The sequence below is a fragment of the Talpa europaea genome, assembly GCF_964194135.1.
Source record: "Talpa europaea genome assembly, chromosome: 5".
Taxonomy (NCBI): domain Eukaryota; kingdom Metazoa; phylum Chordata; class Mammalia; order Eulipotyphla; family Talpidae; genus Talpa; species Talpa europaea.
The window spans coordinates 33,468,145-33,481,806 of NC_140071.1; the positions used below are offsets into that span (position 1 = coordinate 33,468,145).

The 13,662-nt window shown below is 38.9% G+C and overlaps 1 protein-coding gene across 1 annotated transcript in view; it reads right to left on the reverse strand.

Moving 5' to 3' along the window:
* RHOBTB3 (Rho related BTB domain containing 3) overlaps positions 1-9,828 on the reverse strand; it is a gene marked incomplete at both ends in the record, with an annotated part of 47,160 nt that extends 37,332 nt beyond the window's left edge. The window contains 3 exons of the mRNA XM_084232923.1: positions 4,656-4,842; positions 9,426-9,651; positions 9,716-9,828. Coding sequence (XP_084089049.1) covers positions 4,656-4,842; positions 9,426-9,651; positions 9,716-9,828 — 526 coding nt within the window. The remainder of the gene's footprint in view (positions 1-4,655; positions 4,843-9,425; positions 9,652-9,715) is intronic.
* Between the last annotated feature and the right edge of the window lie 3,834 nt (positions 9,829-13,662).

Sequence of the window (13,662 nt, forward strand, 5' to 3'; positions counted from 1 at the left end):
CTCACAAAGTGCTTGATTTTTGTATGTTGATTTTGTATCCTGCTACTTTACTGAACTGATAAGTTTGATTAGTTTTTCTGTGGAGTTTTTGGGGTTCTCTATGTATATTATCATTTCATCTGCGAACAGTGATAAATGACTGGATCAAGGAGATGTGGTACATATACACAATGGAATATTACTCAGCAATCAAAAAAGATAAACTCATGCAATTTGCAGCAAGAAGGATGGAGCTGGAAGGGATCATGCTTAGCGAAATAATCCAGAAAGAAAAAGAAAAATACCAGATGGTCTCACTCATAGCAGGAATTTAGAAAACCTAAATAAGGGGCCAGGAAAAATACTAATTATAATAAAGTAAAAATCAAAATCAACAAGCAACTATAAACCAGAGACACACTACGGGATGGGGGGCGGGGAGGGAGTAGGATCAAAACAAGGGAGGAGTGGGAATTGTATGGGGACTATAATCAACATGAATATGTATACATTGAACAAAAATGAAAAATAATGTAAAAAATATATAAAATTTAAAAATAATAAAAAATAAAAACAAAAAAAGTGCTTGAAAGCTTTGGAAATCCTTAAAATTCTCACCTAGCAACGGTACTATGTTTTATCAGAGCTTCTAAAAGAAAAAAGACAGGATGTTCAGTTTCAGGAGCTTAAGGACATGAATACCGTGAATATGTTTGGAAAAATAATTCTACTTTAAAGAAAGATTGAATATTTAGTAAAAGTCAAAAAATTTATTCAGAGCCAAGGATGATGAAGCAGACATAAACACACAGTGAAGCTTGTCAAAACATGTGGAACAGAGGAAAGAGATGAGGCTGATGTTTGCTGAATTAATTCTGCTAGAAAGCAGTCACCAGGAGAACATCCAGCAATATTTCATGCATTTGCAAGGGGTCTGGGGACAGGGGGTTGACAATGAATGCCCTTGAGTTGAATAGCCAGATTTCACTTTGCAATGACTTTATAGCCACAAATTATAAGGTAAATTGATTTCACCTTGTTAGTAAGTTTGATTTTTTCACCTATTTGTATCATTCATAAAACCATTCATTCATTTATTGAATAACTGTCTATTGAATACCTACCATACATCACATACTAAGAATATAAAGATAGACAGATAAAAGTAGTTATAGTCAACTGAGCCAAGACAGACATGACTATAAACAATTATAACACATAAGTACTAAAATAAAGTCATGCAAAATCACCATGAGAACAGAGAGAGGATATTAACCCTGCTTGAAGGACCGGGGAAGACGTCACAGAACGGGTAATAATTTAAAGGAAAATATGAATTTGCAACGCAGATATGACAGGAGTTAAGCAGTAGGACGCGCCAATCAGAGTATAGCATATGCAAAGGCCTCCATGTGAGAAAAAAAGGGAATATATTCACTTCTAGTTTCAAGATGGCAAGTTAAACCCATATTGCACTCTCCTCTCCCAACTCTATCCACGATGAAACAAAGAGGGGTAATGGGAGATGGAAGGAGGGAGAAAGGAAGGAAAAGAGAGGAATAGGAAGGAGGAGGGGAGATGTGGTATACAGCAACACTCAGAAGTTAGAGGTGGGATTCACAGCCCAGAAACTAGGGGTGCCTGAGAGGCTGAAGGCAGACAGCACAAGAATAAGAAGAAAGCTAAAGTTGAGAGTGCAGCTGGGCCCCCACTCACTGTGGCAACATCAAGAGAGTTCAGTGATGGGGGAGCAAGGAGGAGACCACCAGGAGAACTGAAGGAGATTAGATGGAACACCCAGTGGAAACAGCAAGGGTTGGGGATCTTTGGCAGACTCCCACTCCCACCCCCACCCAGAGAGCAGCAGCGCAGAGAGGGAAGTCATCAATCCAATAGAAAATCTAAACTGTCAAACTAAGCAAAATAAGAAATATCTAGTTTGAGAAGTATCTGTACCATGAAATAAAATCTCACCAAATAAAAGGACTTAGAATGCACCCCTTAAAACCAGCCTTAATCGACCAATCAAAACAGAATTTTAAAATAACTAGGTGAGAGAGGTGTTTTTAAGTATTGCATCATTAAAAGAGAACAAGAAAACCATAAAAAAGAACCAATTAAAGATTTTGTATATGAAAAGCTGCTGAAATTGAAAACTTTTTAATAAAGCAGAAAGGATAGCAAACCTCTTTTGTGAACTGGAAAATAAGACCAAGGAATTCATCTGCAATGCAATATAAAGGAATAAAGCGGTAGGAAATATAAAACAAATGGAGGGGAGAACCAGAAAGTTTCAACTTCAACTAATAAGAGTCTATAAAGGAAAAAATTGAAGGAAGGTGATATCTGGGAAGTCAGTAAGGAGAGACTTTCCCAGATATAAAGACATTCAGTTCTTTTTTTTATTTTTTAAAGTTATTTATTTATGCATACAAGAACTGGGGTGTAAACCAGAGGTACGGAGGGGTGTGTGTGAGAGAATTCACCAGAGAGAGTGGGGAGCAGAACAGGCAGATCTGAAATATACTGCTGAGGAGAGCAGCAGGCAAGACAGGAGAGGTATGTTGCACCATGTGGGTTGCTCCCTGGCTGGCCAGTGATAGAATTTGTGCTGCAGTGGCTGGCGATAGCTTGATAACTCTGTCTTTAACCCCAAAGATATTAAGGAGGCCGCAGGGAGGCCCCAAAGATATTAAGTTCGTCAAACTGTTCAGTGTGACAGATATTCAAGAAACACAGAATTGTGTCCTACAAGTTTCTAGAAGTAATCAAGAGCTATATCATGAACATCTGGTACTTTAGGTAAGACTTCACTATGGAAAATTATTGAAGTGACATATAAATACTTGGCTGGAACAAAAGTATCATTGGGAATCCATGATTTAAAAAAATGTGGCTCTATCCAATAAAATGGCGGTCTAGTGGCAATGATAACTCCAGTAATAAGCACCCCTAGAGTCCAGTTCTTGATATCTAAGTATCTCTACTCACTAAAAGGAACCAAAACTTCCTAAAGAAATGACTAATGCCAGGGTTGGGGCAGGCAAACTCTAAGCTCTGAACCATTTTGTGTTAGCAAATAAGAATGTACCCAGAAATTAATGGGGTTGGGGATAATCTAAGAATCAGGAAATATAATCACAAGAATAGATTACAAAATATTGACTTTAAAAAATAAATCCATAACTCATAATGATTCTAAAAGAAAGATATAGCGGCAGTGAGACAAGAAAACAAGTGTAGAAAGATAGAAAATCATTATTTTCAGTCACTTATTATAACTGAATGAATTATGCAAAATAATTGGTGGGCCTGGATTATTGAATGATATCAATATCATGAAAGACAGCTACTCCTACCCCCACCCCCCACTCCCGAAAGCTAGACAACAGAATAACGTGCACTAATAAAAAGAGCAAGTTACAGATAAGCACAACACAGGCGAATCTCAAAGGTATTGTGCTAACTGAAATTAGTCAGACAAGACACTATATACTGTATAATGCCTTTTGTATGAAATTCAAAAATAGGTAAAACTGGGCCTCCCTGGTGGAGTATGGGTTAAGTCTCAGCACTATCACCCCGCTGGCCTAAGTTAGATCCCCAGTCAGGGAGCTAATCTACGTATGGTGCAGCAGACCTCTCCTGTCTCTCCTGCTGGTCCCCTTAGCAGTGTATGTCAGTAGATCCTCCTGTTCTGCTCCCCACTTTGTCTCTGGTGAATCCTCTCACCTCCTTCCACCTCTGGCCTACACCCCAGTTCTTCAATGCAAAAATAAAAATAATAATAATAATAATATAAAAAAAGAATAGGTAAAACTAATCCTGATAGTAGTTGTTAGAAAAACAATTACCTCCAAGGACAAGGTATTATTAACTGGGAAGGGGCCTGAGAGAGAGAGCCTTCCAATGTGCTGCGATGTTCTCTATTTTGGTTGGTGTGATGGTTGCATGGATGTATACATACATAAAAATGCATTAGGCTCCACTGTAAGGTTAGTCAATGTAATTTTTTTCACTTTGCCATACCTCATAAAATAAAATTAAAAAATTAAGTGAGTAAAAATGAAAATTTAAAGATAGCTTTACTGAGGAAACACCACTAAGAACTATAAAATACCATTGATTCTAAGTGAATTCTGATTTGACCCTGAGATAGTTGACAAAAACATACATAGTAGCAACTACTGAAAAGGACTGAACTAAATGAATCCATCAGCCTAGGAGGTTGATTCATTCATCCTCTCTTAGGCAGGATTGTTAGTGAATTGCTCATTTATTGAATATACCTAAAAATCCTGCCCCAAGTCCTCACTTACATGGATAATCCATCCTCCCCAACAAGATAGATGTTCGGATTTTCAGAGTTTTCCAGGCTGAGTGTCAGCCTAATACCTCTCCTATATCAAAAAAAAACACAAATACTGACTTCCTTTACTTTTGCAGAAGAACATTTTAAAAACCAAGTATGTACCCCTCGGAAACACAGCTGAAGTTTGAGAAACTTTCCTTTGATGTCTCCTCGTCATAGCCAATGATAAAGAGGTACCAGCTGGTATTTAAATCCACAGTCATTTTGTTTTTCAAAAAATCTGCATTAATCATTAATAAACTTAGCTCTATTTAAAATCAGTACAGTCCCTGTGCTCTCATAAAAAAGAAAATTAAATACTTACCATTTTGTCTGGTACCAACAGCGGCAATGATCACAGGTACTGAATTTAATGCTCTTTTTATCACCGGAATATAATTATCCTTTACTTCATGGAATGAAAACTTGTCATTTACGTTGTATTTGATCACAATGATATCAGCGCCCCCGATTAGATTTCGAGAGGTGTACCAATCGCTGTCAAAAATGTCCTAAACCAAAACGCAAATAGCAGTCTTCAGTTTATTTGTCTTCAACTCAATCATGACATAAACTATATCATAGCAGTTTTAAGTTTTTCCTATATTTTAATTTTGGGAAATCATAAAGTAATTTTTTAAAAGTGACAACATAAAACTAAAAATGTTTGAAGCTTTTATTTATTTATTCAGTCTAGCCATTTAGAAAGTGGTAAAAGAGAATTCCTGAGAGTCTGATGAAATAAGCAATCTTTTGAGATATTTGTACTTAAAAATAAGCACTCCATTTTCAAATTATGCCATATTTTTATCACCTAACAATTTAAAAAATGTAACACAATGCAATAGCTATAAGAGCATCAGTATGTTAATAAGAAAGCTTCATAGGATTTTCTGTGACCCAGTTAGACAAAGGAGGATTGTAATACTGTGAATTCTGTAGAATTCCACATAGTTTATCTGTATTTCATAAACTCATATATACTTTTTAACTTTATCCATCCTTTGGCCAGTATTGACTGCATTTGTATAGGGTGTGTGTATGTGTATGTGTGTATGTGTGTGTATAAGGGGAGAACACCTCCATAACAGATACAGTGTATAATAAGGTGTAAAGATAGTAAGGAAAATATTTGTAATAAGTGTATTTTACTCATCTAAATTAAAAATACAGACTAAATGTTTCCAGTATAAAAATCTTTACTTTGGGATGACTGTTAATATTTACATTTAGACTTTAGCCAAAAGTAATTTATTACAAATCCACTCTTTAAAATGTAGTACTTTAATATTTTAAAAGCAATTTTCAAAACTTCTGTGTGAATAATGATAGTGGGAAAATATGTATCTTAATATCACTGCTAAATATGCATAAGTACCTTCTCATTTCTAGTTAACTATTAATCATCATTCTGTCCTTTTGTGTAGCCTTAGGTAGCTATTTTTAGGATGCAATAAAGCTAGATTAAAAAAATTGACAACTAGACAAGACTAAGAGGTCCAAAAGCTATTGTTCTGTAAAAGTTTGCACTTTGAAATATGAGTCCAAAACAGGATTAATTGTGTTGGAATCAATCGATCAAGATCTACATGTCAGAACTTTTATCCGATGATGGAAAATTCTAGAGAAATGTTAACACAGTGACACCCACTGTGGAGAGTGTTTCTCCTTACCCAAACCCCAGCAAATCCTCTCCCTGTTCTCTCGACTTTCCAACTCACCCATTTCCTAAAAACACACTCAGTCAAAATAATTAGAGATTTTTGGGGTACTCGAATTTTTGATACCTATTGAACAAGGAACAAATAAAGCAATTTTTAAGGCAGATTAAAAGAATTGAAAAAAGACAAATTTGTATAGGGTGTGTAGGCCAAGGCTTGAATTTAATAGAGGGTGTAAGAGTGGGGAGAGTCTAGGGGAACAAAGATTAAGAAAATGTGCAAGCTTCCCTGCAGAGCTCGGCCCTAACATCCAAAAGCAAACCACAAAATATCATTGAGTTCCAACTCTTGCTGCTACAGTCAAGTTCAAAATCTACAAGTTTAACAAGGTATATAACAAATAGGACAAAGTCAGATGAACAGGATTTTAAAAACTAAATAGAAATAGAATCAAAGAGAGAACAATTCTGAGAGAACAAATCAAATATAATCGCTCTTACATTCCATAGCTCAAAACTCTAAATTGCTGCAAAGGTGTATGAGGAAGCAGGAGACTTTTATGGGAAAAATGTCATGAGAAATGGATTAACACTGTGATATTGAGACTATAAAGACTATAAATAATTTTATTTTTAATTCAAATCAGGGTTTTAAGGCCACAAGAAAATTGTGCCTGTATTACCTCACTGCTTTTTATGGAATACTTTTGGTAAACAGGAAAGACCTAGAAATGAAATCATAATATAACTGCACCAAAAAAAGGGGTGGGTGAGAGAGAGACACACACACTAAATAATGGCCTACATGTAATGATTTGAAGCACATTTATTTTAAAAAGTGCCAAGTATATATGGCAAAGATCCAGGCTAAGTATATGGATCCAGAGGAAAACTAGGGACAGAAGCACAACTATCTCATTCTAACTCCAACGAAACAAGACTGCATTTTTCTGAAATTACAACAAAGAGAAAATGCTCCAGTAGTTTCTAGAATTATGAAGGAAATCAAATTCTCCCACCCCTTGTAAATCAGTTCCAGGATTTCCTCTTGGAGGTTATGCAACACAAGGCTTGGAGCAACATTTGGAGAATTGAACTCATCTTTTTTTTTTTTAAATCTGTATTTTTTTTTTAACAGCAAAACAATTTTATTTCACTCAATTGTGGGGTTGCAAATACAGTACCTACCAAGTACTAACACTGCTACCCCAAGGTATCTAGTTGTGTAAATCTTGAACGATGAGTGGGAAAACTTTACTTCTGCTCAGTAAAAGTGATACATGGCTACACTAAAGTTGTAATAAAACCATAATTACAGCAGCTACTACTTACTACATGCCAGTCTCTATGCTAAGTACTTTACATATACTATCTCATTTACTCATCAGCACAGCTCTAGGAAGCAAAGAGTATATTGTTAATTTTATAGACAGGGAAAATAAGGGTGAGAGAGAATAAGTGACTTCAAAAGGAAAACAGCTATTTAGTAGCAATGTGGAGATCTGATAACTGCTTCTTTTGATATCAAAACCTGTGCTCTATCTGCTCTGCTACTTTTAATATTCTGACTCTGTATACATGTAAATATCAGCTGCTGAATACAATCAACTTTAATATGTCTCATGGGCTTTTACTTACCACTGAGAAAAGAAAAGCACCTTATAATAATAGCTCTGCTTTGTCTGAAAACCAATATATCCTAGAAAATTATACCTGGTTACAAACTCAATGCCTTAAACAGGACCAGTGGTTCACCAAACAAAAGGTGATTAGCATAACAAAACAGCAATCAGTGTATGGCAAAAATCCAGATTACAAAGGCTTATTTTAATCCATTTGGAAGATTTCATTTACTACAATACATGGGCTCACAAGAATTGCTTTTTGCTAAATCAACAACATAAACAGGAAGGAGTTAACAGCTCAAAGAAAAAACAGGAAAGGTAATCCTAACATCCTAATTCAGCTTATTTTATTTTCCTTGCATTTATTTCCTCTATGTACTTAACACATGTTCACGGTGTATACATTTTTTGACTGTAAGTTCTTTCACAATGAAATGACCAAGGAAAAAGAAGTGTTTTATTTGTTTTCATGGACTCCAGCCAATAAATTCTTTATCAATGTTCCTTATGAATAACATCCTCACTGTAATATGTTGGAGTTTAATAGCATCCCTGTTATTGAAAAGATCTGTTTTTCATTCATTTTAGCCTATTAACATAATTCTCCCCCCATCTGAAAATTTATATGGGAAAGTGGTCTTTTCTTTCTATGATAGGGAAATCTGGATATCAAAACTGTATGTAAAAAATATATTACTTTAAAAGGTATACTAGTTTCCTATAACTCTGAATTCAGTTTTTTAAAATGGCTGTTTAAATGTAAAATCCTTACATTAAGACAACTTCTATTTTCTTTTTCAGTCACTAAATTTTCTTCTGTTACAAAATATAATCCTGAGCTGCAATTTCATTCCAATACCAGTAAATAATTAGAAATTTCAAATAACATTAGATGAAAACATTCAAAATAAACTTCTGGTGTACTGAAAACATTTATATATGTCAGGGAATAGTTTCCTTTCTCCTTTTATCAAACACTCAAGAAGTACACTAAGATACAACTACTTCACTACAATATCTTCCAATCATGGCAAATTTTAAGGTTTTCTTAAAATCCCAAGCATTATTATTTCTGATTTATGAATGATGAAAAACAAAAAACAAACAAAAAAAACCACATCTAATATATCAAAAAGTATATGGATCACCAAAATTAAAAACATCAAATGGGCACATCGGTGATCATTTTGCAATACATCAGTATCAAATCATGTTCGACACCTAAAACTAACACAGTTATATGTCTATTATCCTCAATAAAAAAACACCAATTAAAAATTCTCAAGGATCGTGCTATAAAGGATCGTGCTATAAATGAATCACTTAAAGTTAATTCCCAGTACCTATCTTTTCCTCTCCTTTCCAGGGGTCCTACTTATGAACTACCCCAGCGGAATGTATTTTTGCCAGTATTGAGCTTTCAGAGGGCTTTATTTTTAGAACACTAATATTACACTATCACCCACAGGGTAGTCATGAAAAAACATTGCTCTCTGCTGGTGAAACGTGGTGACCCCATCCCTTGCTCCCTTGGGGCTGACACTTGCAACTGTCAGCTGTCTACCCAAGGGACAACCCACAGGCGTGAAAGGTAAGTAAGTGCTCAGCTTTCCCACTCGGGCTTCTCGCCTTGTAAGCGTGTCCTCCGACGAGGCTGCCCCTACCCAGTGGCACAAAGGCCCACAGATTCCCTCCCGCGCCCCCGCCCCCAAAGCTTGCAAACTCTATCCAGGTAACCCGACATGCCACATCCATGAAAGGGGGAAGGAACAGCTCCATTCGCCCCGACAAAGCAGGGGCCGCCCCTTACCCAGACGGGACAGTCGTGGACCACCAGCTTCACGTTCCCAAACGCGCTGGCTTGATACTCGGTGAACACCGGGCGCGGGACGGTGCTGGTCGCGTTCAGCAACAAGCTGCTCTCGTCCCCGGAGACCAGCGGGCTTCGCCCCAGGTAGGTGCGGATGAGCCCCGACGGCCGATTGTCCTGGTGGAACGCGTCCCCCTCGTTCCCCAGCGCCACGATGTGAATGGACCTGCAGGGGAGAGAGGCCGGCGAGAGGGAGAAGCGGCACGTGGTCAGCGCGCGGTCCCCTCGGCCGAGCAGGAAGCGGGGGGCAGCGCGCGGCGCGGGTGGGCTGCAGCCCCCCGGCCCGGGGTGGAGCCCCGCGTCGGGGTAGAGACAATGGCAGGACCGCGGCGCGTACGTACATGGTCTCGAATCCAAGGACTAGAGCGACGACTCTGAGACAGGCGGCTCCTCGCGGCCTCTCGGGGTCGGTCCGCGGCGTCTTCACCCGCAATCAGCTCATCCCGGGCCGCGTCCCCCTCGCGCGCCAACACCGCGGCGCGGCCGACGCAGAGCGGGCCCGCGCGAGGAGCAGCAGGCGGCGGGGCGCGGGCGAGGGGGGCCGGGGCGTGCGAGCCGGGCCGGGTGCGCGCTGCCAGCCAGTCAGGAAGTGCCCGGGAACATCCCGGGTGGCCGCGCCGCCCCTCGCCTCCCCCCCGAGAGTGGCCGTGCGCCCGGGCGCTGCAGCCCCCTCTCCGCCGCGCTCCCGAGGCCGGGCAGCTGTCGCCTCCCGCCGCTGCTCCTCCTCCCGGCCGGGAGAGGGTTAGGAGGCGAGCCAGGGCCTCCGCCCCCTTGGCGGGCCGGGCGGCGGGCGGGCGCAGCACGTGCCGGCCTTGGGGGTCGGGCGGACGCGGGGTACGCGCTCCCCGCGGAGGCCCCGGAGTGCCGCCTCGGCCGTGGGATACAAAGGAGCGGCCGGCGCCCTATAAATTAATAAATACAGACGCCCGAGCCCGAGAGCTCCCGATCGCAAGCCTCCTGCAGCAAGTTTGTTCAACTCGAAAGGCTGTAACCAGAGCCAGGGGATGGGGGATGGGGCGGTGAGGCCCCCGCTCGCTGGAGGCTGGAAAAAGAGGTTATGGAAGCGACGGATTCAAGCCCGTGGGCCTCTCCTGCAACCCGGTTTTGTTTTTTTTTTTTTCCTCTTCTTGGCTGTCACCGAAAGTGTTTTACCACGTCTGCCGCTTTGTCATTTGTCAACATGCACTACAGCTGTTTTCTAAAATCATACTTGCGAGAAAAAAAGAAAGGCAACATTCATGCTGGTGCAGAAAGACTTCTTTGTTCACAGACCAATTAATTTGCTAATATCTCTCAGGGAGGGTTATTTACTATTTCAAGCTATATTTAACATTTTTACCAAAACTGCAGGATTTTTGAAAAAGCGCTGGGGTTCTTTATATGATCGTTTTTTAAAAAGAAATGGCATGTGAAGGGTTTGATATGTTTACTAGCTAAATACTAGTTTACTCGGAGATTTTTTAGTACTCATTATCACTACATATTTAATAATAGTTCTTCAGAGCAACAGAAAAAAATAATCACGCTAATGCGAGGATACTTTAGATTCTTTCATAACTCACTCAAGAAAAGGTTATGAGTGTCCCTCAGAGGCCACAAACTACCTCAATGCAAATGAGCACTGGAATCCACTAATACCAAGAAGGGCCAGAGGTTACCCTGGGATCAGCTTCTAAATGAACATGAAAATGCTTATGAGTGGTCTGTGCTGAATGAATTCTTGTTTATCCCTTTATTTATTTATTTGTTTACCCTAATTTTAAATTTCCCTGTTTCTTTTCCTAACAGAGCATTTTGAGGGTCTGAAGCAGAAGGTAATGAGTAAAGCAGAGAAATGGCTAAGGTAAGAAGCCTTTGGAATGTGAATAGCTTTTTATTATGGGTCCTTGTTCAGTTGAAAGTAGTTTAATAGTTTCTGGTGTGCAAGTAGGGTATAATGGGAGGCATTCTTTATGTAATCATTGATTTTTTTTTTCCTAAATCTAATTTCCCTTTGCACTCAGTATAATTTCCCTTTTAGTCCCCGGAATGTAAAACACACTGAGATAGTTAAGAGGCCTCAATGACCTTTTCTCTTGGGTCCTTAGAAAATATATTTTCTCATAGGTCTCCTCCAGTAAATACAGGTCAAAAACAAAGACACCAGAATGGATGACCGGGTAAAGTAAATGTGGTATATGCATACAATGAAATATTACTCACCCTTAAACAAAGAAGGAATCCTGTCATATGTCACAATATTAATGAACCTTGAGCACATTATACTGTTATGTAACCCAGTCACAAAAAAGACAAACACTGCATTATCCCACTTATGTGAGGCATCTAAAGTAGTCAAACTCTTAGGAACAGAAAGTAGAATGGGGGCAACTATGGCATGGGGGGAGGGGGAATTACTCAGTTTTGCAAGATGAAAAATTTCTGGAGATCTGTTTCAAACTAGGTGCATATAGTTAACACTTGTACTATTCACTTAGAAAGAGTGTTTTCATAAGGGACCAGGAAAAAGACTAATTAATACAAAGTAAAAATCAAAATCAACAAGCAGCTATACCAGAAGGGGGGGGTTGGTGATGGGAGGCTGGGAGAGGAAGGACTAGAGTCAAAATAAGGGGGGGGGTGCAATTGTATGGGGAATATAACCAAAATGAAAATGCATATATTGTGCAAAAATGAAAAATGATGTAAGAATAATATAAAATAAAATATTAAATAAAATATTTATTTAAATTAAAAAAAAAGAGAAAGAGTAGCAGTGGTAAACTTTAGGTTAGTGCTTTTTACCACAATACCAAAAAAGACACTGAGAAGTAGCAGGAAGGAAGACAAAATTCATTTCTTCTCTCAGTTTTTGCATACATGATGCAGGCCTAAGCTAGGCAGACATGGCAGACACTTAAATGACTCAGTTCTTAACCTTGAGAAGCTACGTTTATTATTAATGGTCACTATATTATGAATACTGATACATTTAATCCTTTTGAAAACATACTGGTTCCTTAATTATAACATAGACTTAGGCATTCAATATTTGAGGGAGTACAAAGATAAAATTCTGTGAATGTTAAAAAGATCTTTGCCTTCTGTGTCATCAGAAAGACGTTCATAGAGCATGCAAGCATAACTTTAGGTCTTAAAAAAATGAGAAAGATGGGAGGTGGGAATAATGGGGAAGGTGGAAAAAATGAGGAGGGCTTTGCTAGATTTAGAGGAAAGAGGAGGTTAGAGGGAAAGGAATATTAGAAAGCATGGACTGACATCGTATGCAATTACATGCAAACCTATATATACTTGGAATATCATCATTTGTTCAGGAAACACCAAGAGCTGAAGTTAGTGCTGGTAAGCAGATTCCTCAATTACTGCAGAGTGTAAAGAGAGTGGTCGAGGCTTCCCAGGAGATTACTCAAAGTTATAGTTTGAAATCCCTGGAGATATATGACACAGCCTGGCTAGATGCTCACCAAACCTGTTTTCTTTCCCAGGCCCCGTAACTAAACTAAACAGAACTAAACTAAACAGAACTAAACTAAACCCAACATTTGCTTCTAAGTAGGGCCACAAGATTAGTTCTCATCTGTGAAATATGATCCCTGCTACACAATTAAAAGGTGTCCCTCTCCATTCTAGATGGAACCAGGTTAGCCTTGAAGTTGTTCTCCTGAATTTGTTAGTCTGCGCCATAGAAGACTGAGTCCCTGAATGACTGGTTATAGCAGAGTCTCCTCACAGCATGCATTGTACTGTGATATAAGTGAGAAAATAGATCTTTATTGAGTTAAGCCAGACATTTTCAGGTCAATTATTATAGCAACTGGTGTTACTTATCTTGGCTAATACTAGATGGTCCATTTCCTGATACCTCAAAGATTCTTTTCATAGTGATCTTAAAACAATGTCTTTATAATTTCCCCTTATTTAAAGTTTTATTTGTTTTATATAATTGTAGTTTCCTTTTCTAGTAGATTTTTAAAATTACTGCTTTTACAGGGGTATAATAAATTGGATTATCATATGTCCACCAACCTCAAGGTCAGTGCAAAATACTCAAGTAAGGGCCTCAAATCCAAACAATGTGTTTTCCTGTTTTAGTGGCTGAAATATTAACCATTTTATATTCATTCTGCTAGGTGTTCATATCCCCAGATAAATTGTAGCCTCATATGAGTGTAAAATA